Source organism: Sinohyriopsis cumingii, chromosome 4, assembly GCF_028554795.1.
Source record: "Sinohyriopsis cumingii isolate HCF-2022 chromosome 4, ASM2855479v2, whole genome shotgun sequence".
Taxonomy (NCBI): Eukaryota; Metazoa; Mollusca; class Bivalvia; order Unionida; family Unionidae; genus Sinohyriopsis; species Sinohyriopsis cumingii.
Window position 1 is genome coordinate 139,243,410 of NC_142964.1, and position 19,307 is coordinate 139,262,716.

The 19,307-nt window shown below is 34.1% G+C and overlaps 1 protein-coding gene across 1 annotated transcript; it reads left to right on the top strand.

Moving 5' to 3' along the window:
* The first annotated feature begins 2,341 nt into the window (after window positions 1-2,341).
* Window positions 2,342-11,605, top strand: LOC149802187 (uncharacterized). Its single transcript, XM_089954403.1, has 3 exons — window positions 2,342-2,487; window positions 7,675-7,792; window positions 11,334-11,605. The coding sequence occupies exons 1-3, from the start codon at window positions 2,385-2,387 to the stop codon at window positions 11,467-11,469; spliced, it is 357 nt and encodes a 118-aa protein (XP_089810529.1). The 5' UTR covers window positions 2,342-2,384; the 3' UTR covers window positions 11,470-11,605.
* The last annotated feature ends 7,702 nt before the right edge of the window (window positions 11,606-19,307 follow it).

Below are 19,307 nucleotides of genomic sequence, written 5' to 3' on the forward strand. Positions count from 1 at the left end.
TTCATCAAAATATTTATAACTGTTTGTTTTTAATAGACATTAAATAAAACTGCAAAAAGATTATATATATAATAGCCAATTCATGCAAGTATACATATATTGTAACGTGTGGCACAACATTTGTTGCTTTGTGATGTATATCTATATTTTTTTAACTCCTGGTACGTGATTTTGTCTAAATGTTGTAGTTTTTATTCATGGCTATAAATTACATTGATTATCTCGATTTGAAATTCGTACGTGCATATGCTTTATTTAATATATTAAAGAATGTAAAATTGCATATAATCTATAAATAGATGCCTACGTATGTGTTAACAGTTACTAATAATAAAATTATCAGTAAATATGTTTGCGAGTTTCGGGCCTTGTCCCATTGGACAGGTCAGTAATATGGTATCTCAGAAGAATTAAGTGAATTTCCATTGGATAGGGTAAATTATGTGAGTTCTTTTATGATGTTGGAAATTTGCGATTTCTCACGCAGCAGTATTGACGCTACGTGCGTTTTAGCTTTTCGCCTGTATATAAATGGCTCAGGCTTTGCAGTTTTTGTTAATTTTTATTTCTTGTGTTCTTGTTGTAATATCAAGTCTGCAGACGTATTTTATGTTGCATTTGAGAGGAAAATATTTGTTTGGAATATTCAGTGGAAACAGATAATGCTCATTGGAATATAATCTTAATTTGGAACTACTGTGAATTATTGAAAGGCGTTTTGGACGACACCATTTTCACAACATCGCAATTCTTGGCGAACCAGTATATTTCCGGATTTGAAATTTAATGGGAACATTTCATTGGTTTTTTTTATTTCAACAGAACTTTTTAGGATTATTTTGAATTCAATCACAAAACTGTAAGTTCCTCTTGAAATTTCATTTTATATCATAGGTAATTAAATTGTTTGTTGAGTTTTACCAAACTTCATGGTTTTGCTTTTTTCTGTTACTTAGTTTATGACGATCGTGTCGTAACAGCATACACTAGACGAAAATAGATTTCTGCCAAGGATCACTATCAAAAAGATATCTCAGCATGGCAATAAAACCAGCCGTAAGGTGCAATGCGTGAGGAGGGGAGTACGAGTCAAATAAAAAAATACCTTTAGGCCGGGTGCGGAACGAATGGGGACCTGGAGTCAGGGACCTAAACAATTACACAATTGTACCCCCGTTATAAAGCAAGAAAATGAAAATATAGAAACCTTATTCCCTCTTAAATAAACACCCCGCAAACAACATTTTGTCTCAAAATTCTCTTTTACTTTTTATGGAAATACCCACAACAACAAGTTGTTGGCGAAACTAGCACATATAAAATCCTTTATAACTTTTGGCACAAAGAGGGTCACCTGAACGGTCTGTTTGCTTGTCATAGCAAGAGATCCTTTATGTGTCCACAAAAAGTCATCAACCATCATCAACCATTGTTTTGGATATGCTGTTTAACCCCGACTACTCAATATATGTGAAGGCATCGTGGATCATTACCAGGATCACAGACACATATGGAAGAGAATCGTTTATGTGGAGAGGCAAGGAAAACTAAAGAGATCTTCCACCATGGACCTATCGTGCAATGATTTTCGAGAAGACAAAAGACCAGTGAAGCAAGGCTACTTATATTAAAGGTCATTAATTAATAAAGCGAAACAGCTTTTTTAAAGGCCACTTAGATCAATAGAAAAGAGATGTAATTTATCTTATTATCAAAAACAAATTTGTGTTTTATATTTGTTTTATGTATGTATTTATCAATGTATGTGTTGTTGACAAACTAAAACGTATAACTCTTTTTAACCCTTTCACTTGTAAGAGTACTTGCTTGTATGCAAGAGTCTCGACGTGTCTATAAACACTTCCTACCCTTCCTTGAATGTTTCATTATGATTTAATTTTTATGTGAACATTGGTGCATCATTACTTCCTACTTTTTTAGTTGGAAGATCGGGGGTCGTGTTTGGATTGTAATAAAAAGCGGGCCATGTACTATATATTTGGTGTGATTGGATTATAGATCAAATTGTTAAAATTGCAATTTCCGTTTAACTCTATAAACTCTCGACCCTTTATCCGTCCACCATTTTGACATCAGCATTAAGTGTGTCCCTTTAAACGTCTTTGGCACTATAATACCATTCCTATTTTAAACCTATGGACCCATTTAACATAGGATTTCACGTTTGTACTTAATAGCGTGCCATGCATGTTAAAGTAAGTGCGTAATGTTCAACTTGTACACACCCAAACGCCCCATACAACTACTGACACGAACCTAGTGATAAGGTATGTTTGCACCTGTTCACATTGACAAGCAAGGGCAGTTATTATATGAACGACTTAGTGAAAGGTATATATATATATATATATACATTGCAGAAAATGATGCCCAAAGTGAACAGACATATGCCGTTGCTTCTGCTGGTGGTTCTGGTTGTTTTTCATCGGGTTGAATCATATTGTTTCGCAAGTGCTCCGACAACAGGTAAAATCCAAATGAAATATCTTATACTAACGTAAAGGTACAAACATTACCATACGAAATGCGAATCCAATGATCTGATCATTTAGAAAATTCAGATTAAAAGATAAATTCTAATTTGCTGGGGATCTTTTTTGTCTTTCTATCGAGAAATTTCTAATAGTCTGGCATGTACCATTTTTAAATCAAGATCTTTGTTAACTGGAAAAAATACTGTTGTTTTCCCTGTGTATATGATCCGTCTTATGGGGCACAAAATATTCTGTGTCAATAAAATAAGACATATGACAACCCCAGCCACCCCTCTACCCCACCTCCAAGCATTCGGGAAAATGCAATCGTCACAGACGGCCAAATCTAGTACAATTTAACCTTGACAAAATTGAAGATGACAAGCAGACTTTCTTTGAGCATGAAAATTCTATTTCTTATCAAATTGTTTTATTGTCCTAAGCGAATTTCTTTGCTATCTCAGATTTTCTTGTTCTTGTGGTCTTATTCTAACTGGCAATAAGTATTAAATAAGCATATTTGAAAGAAATGAAACATATTTGTATCAGTGGCGTAAGAATATATTCTGGACTGTATCCCAATGAAAAGGTGGTTTGAAGTGAATACTAACACCTCTTCGCCATGTTGTGTGTGGCTGGGTGGTGGTGGTTGTGAGGTAGCTACGCCACTCATTTGAATAAAGCATTCCTTATTCTAATTTATTTTCTAATTGTCAGACTATGAGTGAACTGATACCCTTGTATATAAAATTCTGATAAAAAACTAAGAGTGGGAGTAAGAAGCTAATGTTTATTCTACAACAGTATTGAGTGTCGGCTCCCATCATTTTATACTCCCAGTTGAAATTAAAGAAACTTTTATCCAAATCTGTTTATTTTCTTGCTTTGAACAGATTTTAAGTTAGAGAACTTGTACCAATATAAACTTTATAAAATGAGAGAGATTGATTGAAACTTTCAGACGTGAAATATCCTTCAGTTGTTGATGGTGCTGCATTAAATATATACTTAAGTAGATGAGTGACTTCTAATGAGTAGTTCTAGAGAGTTGATTATTGACTATTAACAAGGTGATTGGTGGCTTCAAACGAGCAGATTAGGCACTTTTAAAGAGGTGATTAGTGAGCTTCTAATTAGTGGATTAGCGACATCTATTATTTATATTTAATTTGTATTTGTTAGTTTTTTCTCCACGCTTATTTGTTATGCATAATTATATTTTGGACTTGACCTTGTCCAAGATCAAGTTCCTTGTGTAACTGATCAGTATGTTTTATTTTGTAAACAAATAATACATAGTTGAAACTTCTTTTACGAGTGTGGATAAAATATTAGGATCATTATCAATGGAAGTAAACATGTTTATCTTAATCTGAATCTAGAGCACTGGTATTCCGCATGGAGATACCTAATCTACCTGATGGTATTCCGCATGGAAATACCTAATCTACCTGATGTTTCTCATGTTCTTTATTATAATGTTAGCAATATATATTGTTTTGTTGAAAACTTAGACTATTCTAGAATAGAACTTTTGATCCAAATCATGGAACTATTTTGTGCCTTAGCTTTTTATATAATGTTGTTTACTTTAGAAATTACCCATTCTTGCTTTACCATCTTGAAGCAGAATCGGTCTTATTGCTGTGCTCAGTTATTTTCATTTGGGTGAACTTTTTTCAAATTATTATTCACTGAAAATACAAAGTGCTCATCAATAATATTCTGGACTGAAACATTAATATGGAATAATAGTAATTTCAGAGGCGAACATTTTTAGATTATGCTATTAACATACATCAAAAGACGTTTAGCACACCGCCACACTACTGGCAACTGTAACATTTGCATGTGCGAGACTACAGGCAGATCAACATATACAATTTTGGAATTTAATTGGAACACCACTGGAATTTAGTTGGAACATTATACAGTTTTGTGTGAGTGTGTGTGTATGTGTGCGTGTGTGTGATTTAGAGTTTTTTAACGCAGCTTTAACAATTCTTCAGTCATATCGTTACGATGTCTGCAGTGTGGCAGTTTATAGTGTTGGGGAATCATGCCGTAGACAAGAAGCATCATTTGTACTGATTAGTATCGTACCTTTTCCTACCATATAAAGTTTTCCAAAACTATAATTGATGAAATTTAACAGTTGTCCATATAAAATACATTCATTAATTATTGTTATTTTCATATGACTTTCATCGATTAAATGTCATAATACAGTTATAATATTAAAGTTGTTTATGTTTCTATTTTCTCATGCGCAAAACTTGTGTACTTAGGATCAACAGGTCAACATTTTGCCCTCATTAGCATATTCGTATCAATGAGAGGCATTTATATAAACAATAGCACGTTGCTACATTGTGCAATAATTGCAACACATAACAATTTAACTTATTTTCTTGCCTTGTTTCTAAGAGCGGCATATATAGGCAGATTCTACGTAGATATGTATTCAGATTTTGATAAAAGAGTACAAAACCTGATGACCGTTATATAAAATAGCTCACTAATATTAATATTAATACTGTATGTGTTGAATCTGCAAACTATATCGCAACGATGCAGGGCTATTTTAATTCATTTGGAAAAAAGATGGGTGAGAAAAATAATCTATGTCGGTGGTCGCACCAACACAAGGAAATGCCAGTCATAGGGTAAGAATGTTTCTCTCCCCCACGAAGCCAAGGAAAATAATGTAACCCCTTGACTGGGATTTCCTTGCTTCGGTGCAAACCCCAACACAGACTATATTAGTCTCATATTATTCCATGGATATAAATTAAACTTTGTTTATAAGGGCTGCTTAGAGATATGAAAACAACGAAGTCAGAGGGTTATATTAATATTTCACAAGTAAGAAAAAACTGTATGATACAACAGTAGAACAGAAAATTTATTGATTTAACTTAAGGAAAAAGCACATAGTCAAACAATACATAATGCATATGCAAAACATTGTTGCATAAATGAATGAATAATGGCGATAGAGAAAATGTGCACACGTAACTCCTTGGAAAAGAGGGAGGGAGATAACTCGACAGCAAGAGAAGATAATCTAAGTTAGACTGCATTATACACATATTTACCTAGAAATCTTAGTTGTTAAATCTTCATTTTTAAATAATTGTAGTAGTTTATCCAAGCGTGGTTTCTGACAATAATAAGGATCAATACAATATTTTCTAAGTGCTAGGTATAGAGGACAGATTGAGACAAGATGGTATTTATCTTCGATGTCATTATTTACTGAAATTTCACATTTCCTTTTGTGCCGTTCTTTTACTACAGTGTCTGCTAATCTCGATACTTAATGGGTGTAATAAAATCGTTAATTTGCTTAATGCCTCTCTGTAGCTGACAATAGTAATTAGTCGAAGGAAGCGGTTTCGAAGATATCTTTATATGAAGTTTTCGAAGTAAATGCAAAACTCCAATCAGAATGAAATACATTTTTAGGCTTTGGTTAAAAAGCGATGAAAAGGAAAATGCCCGACCTCTCCGTGGCCTGAGATCAATAGTATTTTCACTCAATAAAGGCGTTTTCTACACTGTATAATACAAAAAGGAGAAAAATTCGTCACATACTTGTCATAATTTATTATCTAAAATTCTTGTAATATTAATGGAATACGTTTATGGTAATTCTGAGAGAAATCTGGTTATATTAATGGATACCAATTCTGAGGGTAAATGAACAAATGATTTACAACTTTTATTCTGAAATTTATATTATTACATTTAAAAAGAAAAGAAACTAAATGTTATAATAAAATCGAATCTTAATTAGGACAAAATGAAGAAAAACAACCCCAGCCAAAAAATCTATATTTTTTATCACTCTTGTTCAGGTAATTATTTCTAGTGGAAAAATAAGGAAACCCCCCCCCCCCATTTTTAAACAAGTTTGATTTATCAGCGTATTAAATAGAATACATACATAAGCATGGCAAAGTTTGCTATGCGTAAGTAACTCCATATGTCCTGACATCACAGCAGTTTGCGTTTCCAAACATTTGTCTACTTTCCTATCTATTTTAGGCTACTCCGTACGTGATTGCTTTGTTTGTAATATATGTTGTGAAAGGTATTCAGCTGTTTCGATAAATGTCTGCAGTCTGTTTACTGTATTCCGTATATGCATATATCCCCAGGCAGGCGTCGGCAGTTTGAATCGAAGTATAAAGTCACATTTAATATTTTATTGAATAAGAATAACTACAATAAAAACCACAAGTGCGATAACGGATGTTGTCTATTTTTTTTCGGGTGGCAGGGGTGAGGGTGCATCAAAATAGCGTGACTACGTCTCATTTGGCGATTCGTTAGTTGCGTAACAACGGTCAGTTAATTCGCAGTTAACAGTCCACTACAGCTCACAGAACAAAAAAGCCATCTCACCTCTGTCCGCGTGGGTCCGAGTCTCGGGCTCCACCAATGTGTGTATGTGAAAAAGCTTAACAGTAGCTTCCCGTTGGTAGGTGGTTCTCACCGGGGATTTCTTGGGATCTTCCACCACCATTTATACTGGACGCCATGTATAGCCTATCCTGCGCATATAAATTGCATTAAAACCCCCGCCAAAAATAACAGGCCCGGCCCTAGGGCAAGGCGAACGAGGTAACCGCCTTGAGCCCCGCGCTTTCAGAAAATCAACTCCGCAATGCAATTTTTTTTTTTTGCTTGGGGCCCCGCCGATCATCGCTTGTTGCCTTGGGCCCCGCACATCCTAGGGCCTGGCCTGAAAAAGAATAACAAAAACTACAGTTCACGGAAGATATATGTGCAGTAACAAACGCAAATGATCAAGTCCATCTCACTTGTAAATAGGGACAAAATGCCAATTCTATACAACCAAAAAGAAAATTTCATAGAATTACTGAAAGCATTAATATTCTGTAGAATATTGACTGACTCGGGTACGTGAGATGTTTTGAGTCTCACATTTATGTGAATTGATGGTTTCTATCCTTGATTTTTACTGAGAATGATAAAATAAATACAGCATGCGCTCACAAAAGTTGGCCGTACCATATTCTGTTAACATTAATATTTACATCAAAACAAGGTCTATTTATCTCAGTAGACCCATGGAAATACAAATGAACAGTATTTTGATTCATAATTGTTGAAGGGTCAGTTATGCTCATGCATCTTTCATTATTTTAAGATAATTCCGACAACGTATGTGAATACAAAAGTGTGCAGTACAAACCTGGCTCCTTCAGGATCAAAGAAGAATGCCTGGACTGCACGTGCACTGCAGCTGGAGGAATGAGTTGTTGTGCGTAAGTGAGTAAAAACACGGAAATGAACAAACACAAAACGAGAGGTACACAGAGCAGGACTTCGAAAACTAAGAAGGCTAAACATACATGTTACATCTTTCATCTCTTTCGATCTTTTTTTCCCAGATCGCAGGCAAGAAAAGACTTTAGTATAGTACTGAACAAGTTATTTAATTTAATGCGAAGCATTCGATTTGTTGATCTTTTTGGGATCGAATCTTAATTAACATACAAGCAGACAGACAGATAGACAGATAGATAGATAGATAGATAGATGGATAGATAGAAGCGTATATGTGTCGCTTAATCATTATTTCTGTATTTTATTTTAAATTTCTCTTCGAACATGTCTTTGTGGGGAGATATTTTGAAGAAAAAAACTACAAAATGTGTATCTAGAGTGCAATATTTCACAGGTACACGTAACGTGGTGCTCTGGGGAGGAACGCACAGCATAATAGCAACACGGGCTATTAACTCAAACCCTAGGAAAACAACGTGATTTATCCTTAGTGTCAAAATACACTTTGCAATCGAAAACGTTAATGATTATGTTAAATTCCTTACGTGAGAAAATATTTTGTACAGAAGTGACCGTTATAGGATGTTTGTGGTAAATGGAGTAGCGGTATGAAACATGTACCCTTAAGATTTAGTACAGTAAATTTAATGGCTTATTTGAAGATCAAGGGAATTGCATGCAGCTCAGACCACTAACGGATTTCCCATAGATATCAATGATAACGATTGACAAAAATGCCCCCTCTCCTTTTTGGCATATGTACCTGTAGATTGAAACATTATAGACGGTCATCGTTAAAACCCTAACTCCGTGTGTTTGCTCGCGCGCGCGCGCGCGCGCGTGTGTGTGTGTGTAAGGCAGAAAAGGTAATGTTTTTAGAGCAGGATCCGGGAATTGTATAAGGGTTTCTGAATTCAATCGCTTGCCGGATCACAAAAATGGAGTCGAAAAAAGTTTGAAGCCCCGGGTTACAATGTTTGTACAGCATGAACTCACTTCAAACCCTTTCTCATCGCTGTTATTAATATCTGATCAATTTTAATACATATAACAAACATCATATCGCCTGTTGTAGAAACGTAAAGTCACAACACTGAATCAGCACGTACAAACCGATGTTTGAGTACAGCTGGATCGGTCACAAAACTGGGAACACAATTTTACTTATACCCTAGACATATAAAATTAGTACTTGAAAATCTATTGGACACAATGCATGAACATTCGTAGCGAAGCGAAGACCCTTCATGAAGTATTTAACGGATTTTCAAATCTGATGACTGTATTAATCTTGCAAAATATTTAGTTCAATTTTTAACTGACATCGAAACACGATTATGACGTCTCAGTCATTAGGCATTTACTGTACAAGACTTCATGATGTCATTTGCTATGAGGCGAACACGTGCTATATAAATAGAGGATTGCAAATGGGAAATGATTTAATATTGAATTTATGAACGACTTGAATCAATTCCAGCTTTTGCGTGCCAAGGCTCGCAAATGCTTGATATTATTCAACGAATTTCATAAATTTTTAATATGAAATTTTTACCCATTTGAGATTCTTTTCAACACAGGTTTATTTCGGTGGAAATTATTTAGATAGAAAGAGGAACGAATACTTTTGATAGACGCTGCACGTTTGGTTTGTTGTGCGTAAAACTTTTCCAAACAATGCTGAACTAGTACTAACGTTGAAAAGTAGATTATAATTTTAACAAACAATAAATCGAAGAACACGCGTTCTTTCGAATAAACAGAACATTATACACAGACAAAATCGCATTTCAGCATAGAATGTCCAGTTCTTGTGAAGTCACATTGTTGGGTACAGTACGGGTTAGAGTACAGTAGACGAGCCATATTTACTCTAAAGTGTCACTTGTTGCGATATTCGTGCGAAATGAGGATTGATGGATGCAGAAATTCCCATATTCACTGTAATGTATTTGTTACCGGATATTTTTAAGATCTGATTTAGAACAGTAGACTCCAGAAGATGTAAACAAATTACATTTTGAGTCGGAATTGCATCGCATATTTACCGCATAAATATGCTGTGCTGGATAATTTTTGTCACTTGAGAGACCGATTTGTGTCTACATACTTTTGTGAACAGAGGTGAGTTTATTTACTTTTGTAAGTTAATATTTCAACCACAATTGTATATAACTAGGATTCCATGCTACATGTATACCGCTCCTCTCCACCACCCCCCCCCCCCCCACCTTACACACCGGCTATCAAATGGGTAATAACTCTTAGTTTTACTTGCTGATGTTTTTATTGTCTTGAGGTTTTACGCCATTTTTATATGATGATATATTGTACACGACCTAACAAGCCCCTATGGGGTAAATTGGCCATATTCAGACAGAAGAGGCCATTTCCCCCCAATTCCCTTTCGTAACTCAAGTCGAAAAATGTTAATTGAAAACAAAATATTCTAGAATGCGGGATTAAAAAAGTTTTCCCACGATCGTAGCCAAACGATAACGAATAGTGCACAATAATCTCAGGGGCTTTTTTTGGCCAGTCAGAACTACATAAATTGATACATAACATGTTGTGATATCAAAAATATGAAACTGAACAGACTATATGAAAACTGTACCGTCTATGTGAAAAAAATATGATATTGTGATATAGGTGTGATAACCTAAATAACACAATAGTCATGGGATAAATTATGTGTTGAACACCAGTCGGTTCGACGTTCATTACAATAACAAAGCAAGATCTCCTGTGGGAGATCGAAATCAGGATTAAATGGAAACGGGTGGGGGGGGGGGATTATGCGTAATCAAATAGAAGAACTCAAAAACAATTTCATGGAAGATCGAATGAGATTTACAGATTAAGTGATCGAGCAAGATGAATTGAAAGTGAGTGGGAGCAATGAAATTGAGTTTGAGTAATCACGATAGACCAAAGTGATTGAGGTCGAGATCAGTTGGATAGGCTAATAAAAGTAATCATAAATGAGTCTGAGTAATTACGATAGACCGAAGTGGTTGAGGTCGAGATCAGTGGGACAGGCTATTAAAAGTAATCCTAAATGAGTTTTAGTAATCACTATAGACCTAAGTGATTGAGGTCGAGATCATGGGACAGGCTAATAAAAGTAATCCTAAATAAGTTTTAGTAATCACTATAGACCTAAATGATTGAGGTCGAGATCAGTGGGACAGGCTAATAAAAGTAATCCTAAATGAGTCTGAGTAATCACGATAGACCGAAGTGATTGAGGTTAAGATCAGTGGGACAGGCTAATAGAAGTAATCCTAAATGAGTTGGAATTAACAAAATTGAAAAATAATTGAAACAGAAATACAATTATCGAGATAGGGTGGTTAAAATCAAGCAACAGAGGAAGATAGCCACCAGGTCTAGTAGCAATAAAGTTGAAGTGCTAGAAATTGAGTTACATTTCTAAATGCCAAGGAATCGAAAAGTTTATTATTTCATCCATTTATAATGTCTTTTTGTTATATATATCAATCTGTTGTTTCCCAGGTATGGTGTTCATGCTGGAGTTTTTCAGCTACCATCAGGGTGTAAGATGAGACTTCATGAGGATGGTTGCAATGGACACGCGGTGAGAACTGACGACGAAACACAACCTTGCGAAATAACTTTTGTGATAGGCTAAAGTTACATGGGGAAAGAGTATGGAAAATATGGCAACATCTTTGAATTACCATATGATGTGGCACTAAATACAATTCTTGGTATGCATGTGCTGTTTATTGGTTGCCTTTTTTATAAATAAAAGTTGCCTAACTATATGTTCGTTATTTATTTTGTTGCACGTAATTGTAATTTTAGAACAAATGCGTCATCCATTTTCTTAAAAATACTCAAAATGAGAATTTTGTTTCTCACCATAGTATGCAAAACTGCTACTTCCTTTTTCAAATTCCTGGTCAGGATGAACACATTTGTGGATTTTTTCCCCATAAAGCTGTTGATTTTTGGCAGAGTTTGTGTATTCACCGTGAAGTCGGCAAGTTTTCAGATTTACATTTTTTTTAAAGTTGCAAAATTTATAGCTATTTTTACCTCTCCCCGACACGTATACACTCATATTTTTCAACTCTTTACGCCAACAAAAATAATAATTACCGTTTCGAAACATAGTTTTACCTCGACCGAATTTCCTGTCCAGAACATCAATTCAATTTCTAGCATTTGATTTTTTCTGTCCATTTCCAAAACCGTGTAATGAACGTAAAGAACGAAAAATGTCACAAAGTGTTTAATGTTAGGAATTTTAAAAAAAAACTTACGGTATTAATTAGCCTAAACTTTCAGACAGTTATTTTTCTAATATATAATATTTCTACAAATTAATTTTTTTAGTCGGGTACACATGTCGTCTTCCGAATTTGTATCCAAGGAATAATGCTAAATGTTGTTTGATTCCTCTCACGCGTCGCTGCACATACATTATATTTACCAATACGTAAAGATCATTTAGTATCGGCCTGCCCTTACTAGACAGACACGAAAGCCGTCGAATAGGGTCGATTGGCCCGCGCTAAAATGACCAGTATGAGCCTTGAGGGGAGACCCAAACTGCTCCTCAGATTACGCTTTCACTTGGAAAGTCATTGATTTTATCTCCACACGATTTATACAAATCACGATCCGTGGAGGAAAGGACATAAATAGGTATACACTAATTTCACTACAAGTCATAGAAATTGAAAGGTATATATTAATTAACTTAGTTCCGACAAATGTTTTGAAAATGGACGGAAATATGTACATACTAGGTAATGAGTTTCGATACGTGTCATGTAAATGCAATGTAATAGCTAAATGATCAAATTTCCAAGACAGAAAATTTTTATATTATTTTCACTCTGACTTCAAGAAATAGTAGAAAATCACATAACTACCGAAAGTACGGTTCAACATGGTAAAGTGTGTCCTCTTTTAGCTACTATGAAAATAAAAAACAAAAATACTTCACCAAATTAAAAAGATGCCAACACGAGAACTCAGTTATAATTAACATGTGAACGAATGTTACAAGAATGACTTTTAGCAGACGACAGTTTGTGCAACAGAAACTTCAATTCAAATAGGCTATTTATATATATTTCCATGTAACTTTGGCTAATTCTTTTCTGCAAGATATTAGGAGTATGGCTGTTATTAATTTCAACTGATTGTAAAGCTTTAAGTTACAGTATAACTTTAATTGGGTGAATTTTTTTTTCTCGGAAAATTGAAAGGTACACATACTAGACTTTAGAATAACTGATTCGGATTTGAATTACAGTAGATCTAATTACAGGTGGCATGTTTACAATCACACACACACACACACACACACACACACACACATATATATATATATATATATATATATATATATATATATATATATATATATATATATATATATATATATATATATATATACAGACAGAGAGAGAGAGAGAGAGAGAAATACTCATCATATGCTCTTGTTGTTAAAAGAGTGAATTCTTCATGAGTAGGGGACTGAGGAATTTTTGTATTCTGGGCAATTTTTCGGTTGGATTTTGGAGTGAAAATCTGGACTTTTTGTCGATTTCTAGGGGTTACCACGTGACCATTTAAGAGACCCTTTTAACTCCTGATCACATGAGTAGCAGACTCATTAGTTCAGGTTGAAAATCAAAACATTTTAATAATTGATAATTGTATCAAAAAATGTTAAACTTTGCATCATGGTGATACTTCTTTAAATCGCTTAATGCAGAACAGAGAGAGAGAGAGAGAGAGAGAGAGAGAGAAAACATGTCAGTCCCGATTAAAACCAGATTAAAATTAACAGAATGAGTTTTGTGTTTCAGTTTATTTTATGGTGGATATGAGAACATGAAAAATTGCATAAAAACAATACAAAACCAGCCGTAATTAAAGACTTTTCATACCCTGAAAAGCTGGACTTTCAAGACTATAACAAGAATTAATGGTCACTTATTTAGCTTTCTTTTACAAAACGCAATAACGGCACAAAGCTACACTGTACCGAACTGGAAAGTCTCTAGAGAAGTGATTTACATAAATCACGTGCTTAAGACAAAATAAACAATGTCAGCATCAAGAGATAGGGACTATTTGTAGCATGTTTTGACGGGGTAAAAGTGTACTCAAAGCTAAATATTCTGTGGTAAAAGTGTACTCAAAGCTAAATATACTGGGGTAAAAGTGTACTCAGAGCTAAATATACTGGGGTAAAAGTGTACTCGAAGCTAAATATACTGGTCTAAAAGTGTACTCAAAACTAAATGTATGGGGGCAAAAGGGTACTCAAAGTTAAATATGCTGGGATAAAAGTGTACTCAAAGCTCAATATACTGGGGTAAAAGTGTACTCAAAGCAAAATGCATTGAAGAAAAACATTCAAGGAGATAAAACTGTCAAGAAATGTATACTTCGGTGTTTTTATAAAAGATGCAGATTTCCAATTTCATTTGATGATGATCACAATGAAATAAGCAGCTTCAAACCTGATGACAAGATGGTTAATCAGTAGAGTATGAGTAAGATACATACCTATTTAATGTGGATAAATATACATTTGTAATTTGCTAAATTTACACAACAGAAACGTTCTCGTAAGCTTTAGAAGATTTAATATACGATGATTCAGAAAAACTAGAAATATAATTCAGAACAAAACTGAATTTAAAGCAACACATTATGACTCGAGAAATGTAGTAGCTGTTTTAGAATCAAGGATAGTAGTGGTACGATTGGACCTCAATGTGAAACTGTTCAAACGTTTGGCAGCATTGTATCTTTTTGATGATCTTTACTTGGCTTACAAATAAACTCACAAGCAGATTATTATGCAGAAAGTATTGACTGTATTATTTAAGACCGTTTTCAATTAATGACTTTAATTAATTAAATTATTTTTGAGAATTTAACAAAGCAAGATAAAGAATAGTATTTAAGAAATCTTTAATATTATCCTGAAAGTCTAATTTTGCCCGCACTAATAATAATCCATCATAGGAACTATTTCAACGTGACAAAATAAATACAATACACTGAATTGAAATAATGGTTTTCTGAACAAGCAATCTACACATTACACAAATAAGCGATATAAAATTTGCTCACAAAAAGGAGTTTGGTAGTGTTTGGTATTCTCTTGGATGACCGGACATTGTTGGCATGGAATCACACGAAAAAGAAAATCAATAGACATAAATATATTTTGATGTGGAATAGATCATAAATACATATCAGGTCAGACATTGAAGACATAACAGGAAAATGTCATACACAGTGTGTGTAGAGAGAAGATAACAAGATAAAATATGATGAAATAAAGGAGGATTGTTATAATATTGATGTTGAGAAAAGGGAGAAAGAAGCAAGTTAAATTTTCTTGGACAGAGAGAAAAGGAAAACAACAGAACGATCATCTATTGTGCAAACAAAACCTTCAGGACTATAATGTCAAAACAATTAAGTCAAAATGAATCCAGAAGATTAACTGACGGCTTAAAAAAGCTAATTGATGGTATCAACAACGTTCATAAAAAGATCAATAATCATGCCTCTGGCTGACGCAGGCAAAGAAGAAAACACATCACAACGACGTATAAACTGATTTTCTTACCTGACAACTGATTCATTTTGTGCACCTGCATTTAGGCACAAAATGTGCCAGCTTCCTAACATACAAGTAATTTTAGGTGATTCGGTTTTTTCAAACAAGAAGACGTGAACAGAGTGAATAGAGAGAACATGATTGACAAATACGAATTAAATATGTACAACCAAAAGATAATACTTATAAAGTTTACACAAATCTCTAAGACCAGAAATATTAAAAGCAAAAAGAAAGAACAAACAAGGTATCACGTATAAATAACGAAGTGGTATACACGAAAAACCTGACAAAATGACTACAACAGAGATAATGTCCAAAGATGGACAAATAATACTATGAAAAAAAAAATAGTAGAGAAGAATATTTTAATATATTAGGTTGACCTAAGATAGGCCAATAAAAGTTGAACACACACACACACACACACACACACACACACACACACACATCCACACACACACACACACACGCACGCGCGAAAGAAGAAAACGAGACAATATTAAAGACTGCAAACTAGGTTTGGAACGAAATATTTTTTCCCCATAAATGTTGATGCAATCACAAAGACATTTTTTAACTTCCGTCAAGTCTTATTCAAAGCAGTGACAACAATTATAGCATAAATTATGCATTGTGTCCTGGATAGAGCTTTAACTGTATAAAACTTTAACGTATCTATAAAGCGTTTATGTTACAAAGAATTCCACCATATTTTACCCAGATCGGTTGATACTGGAGGACTTTTTCAGGAAATGGATGATCTGTGTACAATAATGCATATGATTTATTGGCACATCAGCACAATCCCAGCTATATAGTGCCATGTAAGTTTAGGTATACAAAAATGGCCTACAAACCACAAGGATAAAGGAAAATCAAATGCAGTTTGCACATGGTGTAGATATACAGATTTTGGAGATCAATTATTTTGTCATAACTTCTTTTGATAACTGATAGTAATTTAAGTTAACTATAAAAAGATGATTAGAACCATTAATGTTCTTTGAAACACACTCATGTCAGAAACCTTGCAAATACACATAGAATAAAGGTCTTTGAAAAATATTATTTTGAGCGAACGAGAATATGACTCAGATGGAAACATTACAAAAGGATTTCAGCAATATATTTCAGCATTAGATGTTAGGATAAAGTCTGACGGTGGTGTTGGATTTTATTTCTTACCTACAGATAATGTGACGAAAACTGGAACTTTATTCTTTTAAGCATATTGTATTTGCTAAATTATGCAAAACGATGCCCAGGTTCTCATAACATTAGATAAGCCCTTCCCCGTGCAAAAAAACATAGTGGTACAAACTGATTAATCATGGCAAACAAACAATAGTGTTTACAAACTTCAGAAACAATAGTATTTATTATGTAATACACCTCATCAGCAATCATTTGGTCATTGTGCTGTTTGAGCGCAAATTACTACTACTGCTGCTGCTGCTGCTAGTACTAATACTACTCTATTTATATTTAAAATGTAACTACGAAACAACAGCTAAATCATCTTGGATCCCTAATTTACGTCTGAAACAAAACTTATATTTATAGTGTGCAAAATCATACTTAAATTTTGATCAATATCCGTGGAATTACACATGCTTATACGTCAGGAGACATAAAATAAAAAAGATCGAAATAATAAAAATTGAAGTTCAAGCAGTAATTTGAAAGCTAATGGTTGTTAAATCGTTGTAGGTTTGATTGCTTAGGAATCAATGTTTTCCAGCACACCTCATCGCATCTAGTGCACATGCTGACTGTTTTATGTAACAGTTTTTATCACTAGCATATTTCTTGCATTTTAAATAGAAAGTATTATATGTCCCCTATGTAAGCAAATGTGAAGTAAACAAATCAATTAACTTTCAATGTGTAAAATCTTTAAAACAACAGGAATGAACCCACACATTCTGTGCTGAAGAAACTTATTGATGCATTATAATCTGGATTTAGTTCAGAATACTCTGGTATTCATCAAGAGCAGATTGGGAGAGCTCTAGTCGGCACCCTTCCTCACTCTCCCATCCCATATAAACACCCCACCGCAACAGAGACAATTAACGCGAAAGAACGAAAACGCTTCTTGAACGAAGTTTTCTTTACCTTTAAACCGTTACAATTATGCTTTGGGAACAATTAAGATACAGGAGCTTCCGAGGGCTACAAAATCCCTATGTTCCAACCAAGGGGTTTCGTCCCACAAACCCCTTTCTTACTTGTTTAGTCCTTCTTCCCAAAACTAAACAATTCGCCTTTTTTCTTTTTTACAATCAGAAGTACAATACTATATTTCTGGGGCAGGATAGGTTTTATTGTTTAGTCATCGACTTCTCTAAAGAGTTTGATACTATTTCTATTGATAAATTATGGATTTCTTTCTCTAAGTGAAAGATACGTGGCAAATTCTTAAACAGTTTGATAAATGTGTACGCTTTAAATCTCGTGCATGAGCGGTCTGATAGAATACTAGGGCTGTTCAATGGATACTGTCTGTATATGATTATAGCCATTTGCTCGGGTCAAGATAAAAATTGGAATATTTATATCAAATGATATATCAGTTCCGTAGCTATCTGACATGTCGATGATATATCAAATTGCCCAGAAACATTAATACGTTTCAATGAAGAAATTAGTATTGTAAGAACTTTGTGATAATAATGATATGCATGTTAACATGTATAAAAAACGATTATTGCAATAAAAAACCATGCCCACTGAACAAATGGAATGTATGTTAAGCCGCATAAAAATTATTATTGTAATAACAAACCATGACCGTTCAGAAATTATTAGAAATGGTTTTAGAAAAATAGTTAAATTGAAGCTGTATCTTTATATAGCGCACAACCCACAACCTAAAAGTATTTAGTAATTGTCCCTGCCTAATCGTATTGGGTAAAAGTGGTAGATAGTTTTTATTTATTACTTACCGTTTACAATCTATTTTATTCTGATGTAAACTGTTATAAATGGAGAACCATCCAACCAATTGCATTACAATTTTAACGGAACTAGATGTCTATGACAGAATAACATAGGCTACTAAAGTCAAGAACATTTTGTTTGAGTATGGTTCGGCTATGTGTTGATATGTTGATGGCATAAACCTGTTATGGGAAGAATTTTTCCAAGCACTGTAGGACAGCATTTTGAGGTCATAGCATGTAAATCTAGCACAATCTACAACCTATGCTGAATATCGTCAATATAAGTGAAACGTAAGTGTTGAAAATCTATACTGATAGATCTGCCGTGTTGCTTAAGTACAGCTATAGCTAGATAGTATGTGTTCAAGATACGAGTTGAAGATTGAGACTGGAGGACATATAGATATATCACAAGATATATGTTATTGTGAACGTTGTTTTGAGAATGGGTATTTGATGGCTGAAGATGAATTTCACCCTTTGGTGATTCCTTCACAATATTCTGATGTGTGAGGGATATATTTACAGCATTCCATGGTATAATCTGGTAAGTAAAGATAAATTCTGTCAAATTTTGTCAAGCAATAATCTATATGTTATTCGGTGCGTCAGGCAATTGTCTATTTCTTATTAATTGTATCAAGCAATAGTCGTTAATAGCCTTTGAACACGTCCTTGTTAATTTCTTGTTTTATTACAGGAATAAAATGTGTTGCAAGTTTCGTTTAGCTTCCATAATGATTCGCTAAAATCAGAATTTCCTTTCTAAATTCACTCTCACTTTTGTTGTTTCAGTCAATATTGTCCCCTCCTATTCCGTTGGAATTTGTTTCGGCTGTGCGATGGTAATTTTTGGCTCTAGAGACTATCTGATATTTGTTTCTTGAAAGGTATGAAACATTTCATCATCTACCTATA

What these genes read in the sequence shown, in the direction of transcription:
- LOC149802187 (XM_089954403.1), top strand. Translation starts at nt 2,385, where the DNA reads ATGATGCCCAAAGTGAACAGACATATGCCGTTGCTTCTGCTGGTGGTT. An exon ending in CGCAAGTGCTCCGACAACAG is followed by an intron (nt 2,488 to 7,674) that starts GTAAAATCCAAA and finishes CATTATTTTAAG; the next exon opens with ATAATTCCGACAACGTATGT. An exon ending in GGAGGAATGAGTTGTTGTGC is followed by an intron (nt 7,793 to 11,333) that starts GTAAGTGAGTAA and finishes GTTGTTTCCCAG; the next exon opens with GTATGGTGTTCATGCTGGAG.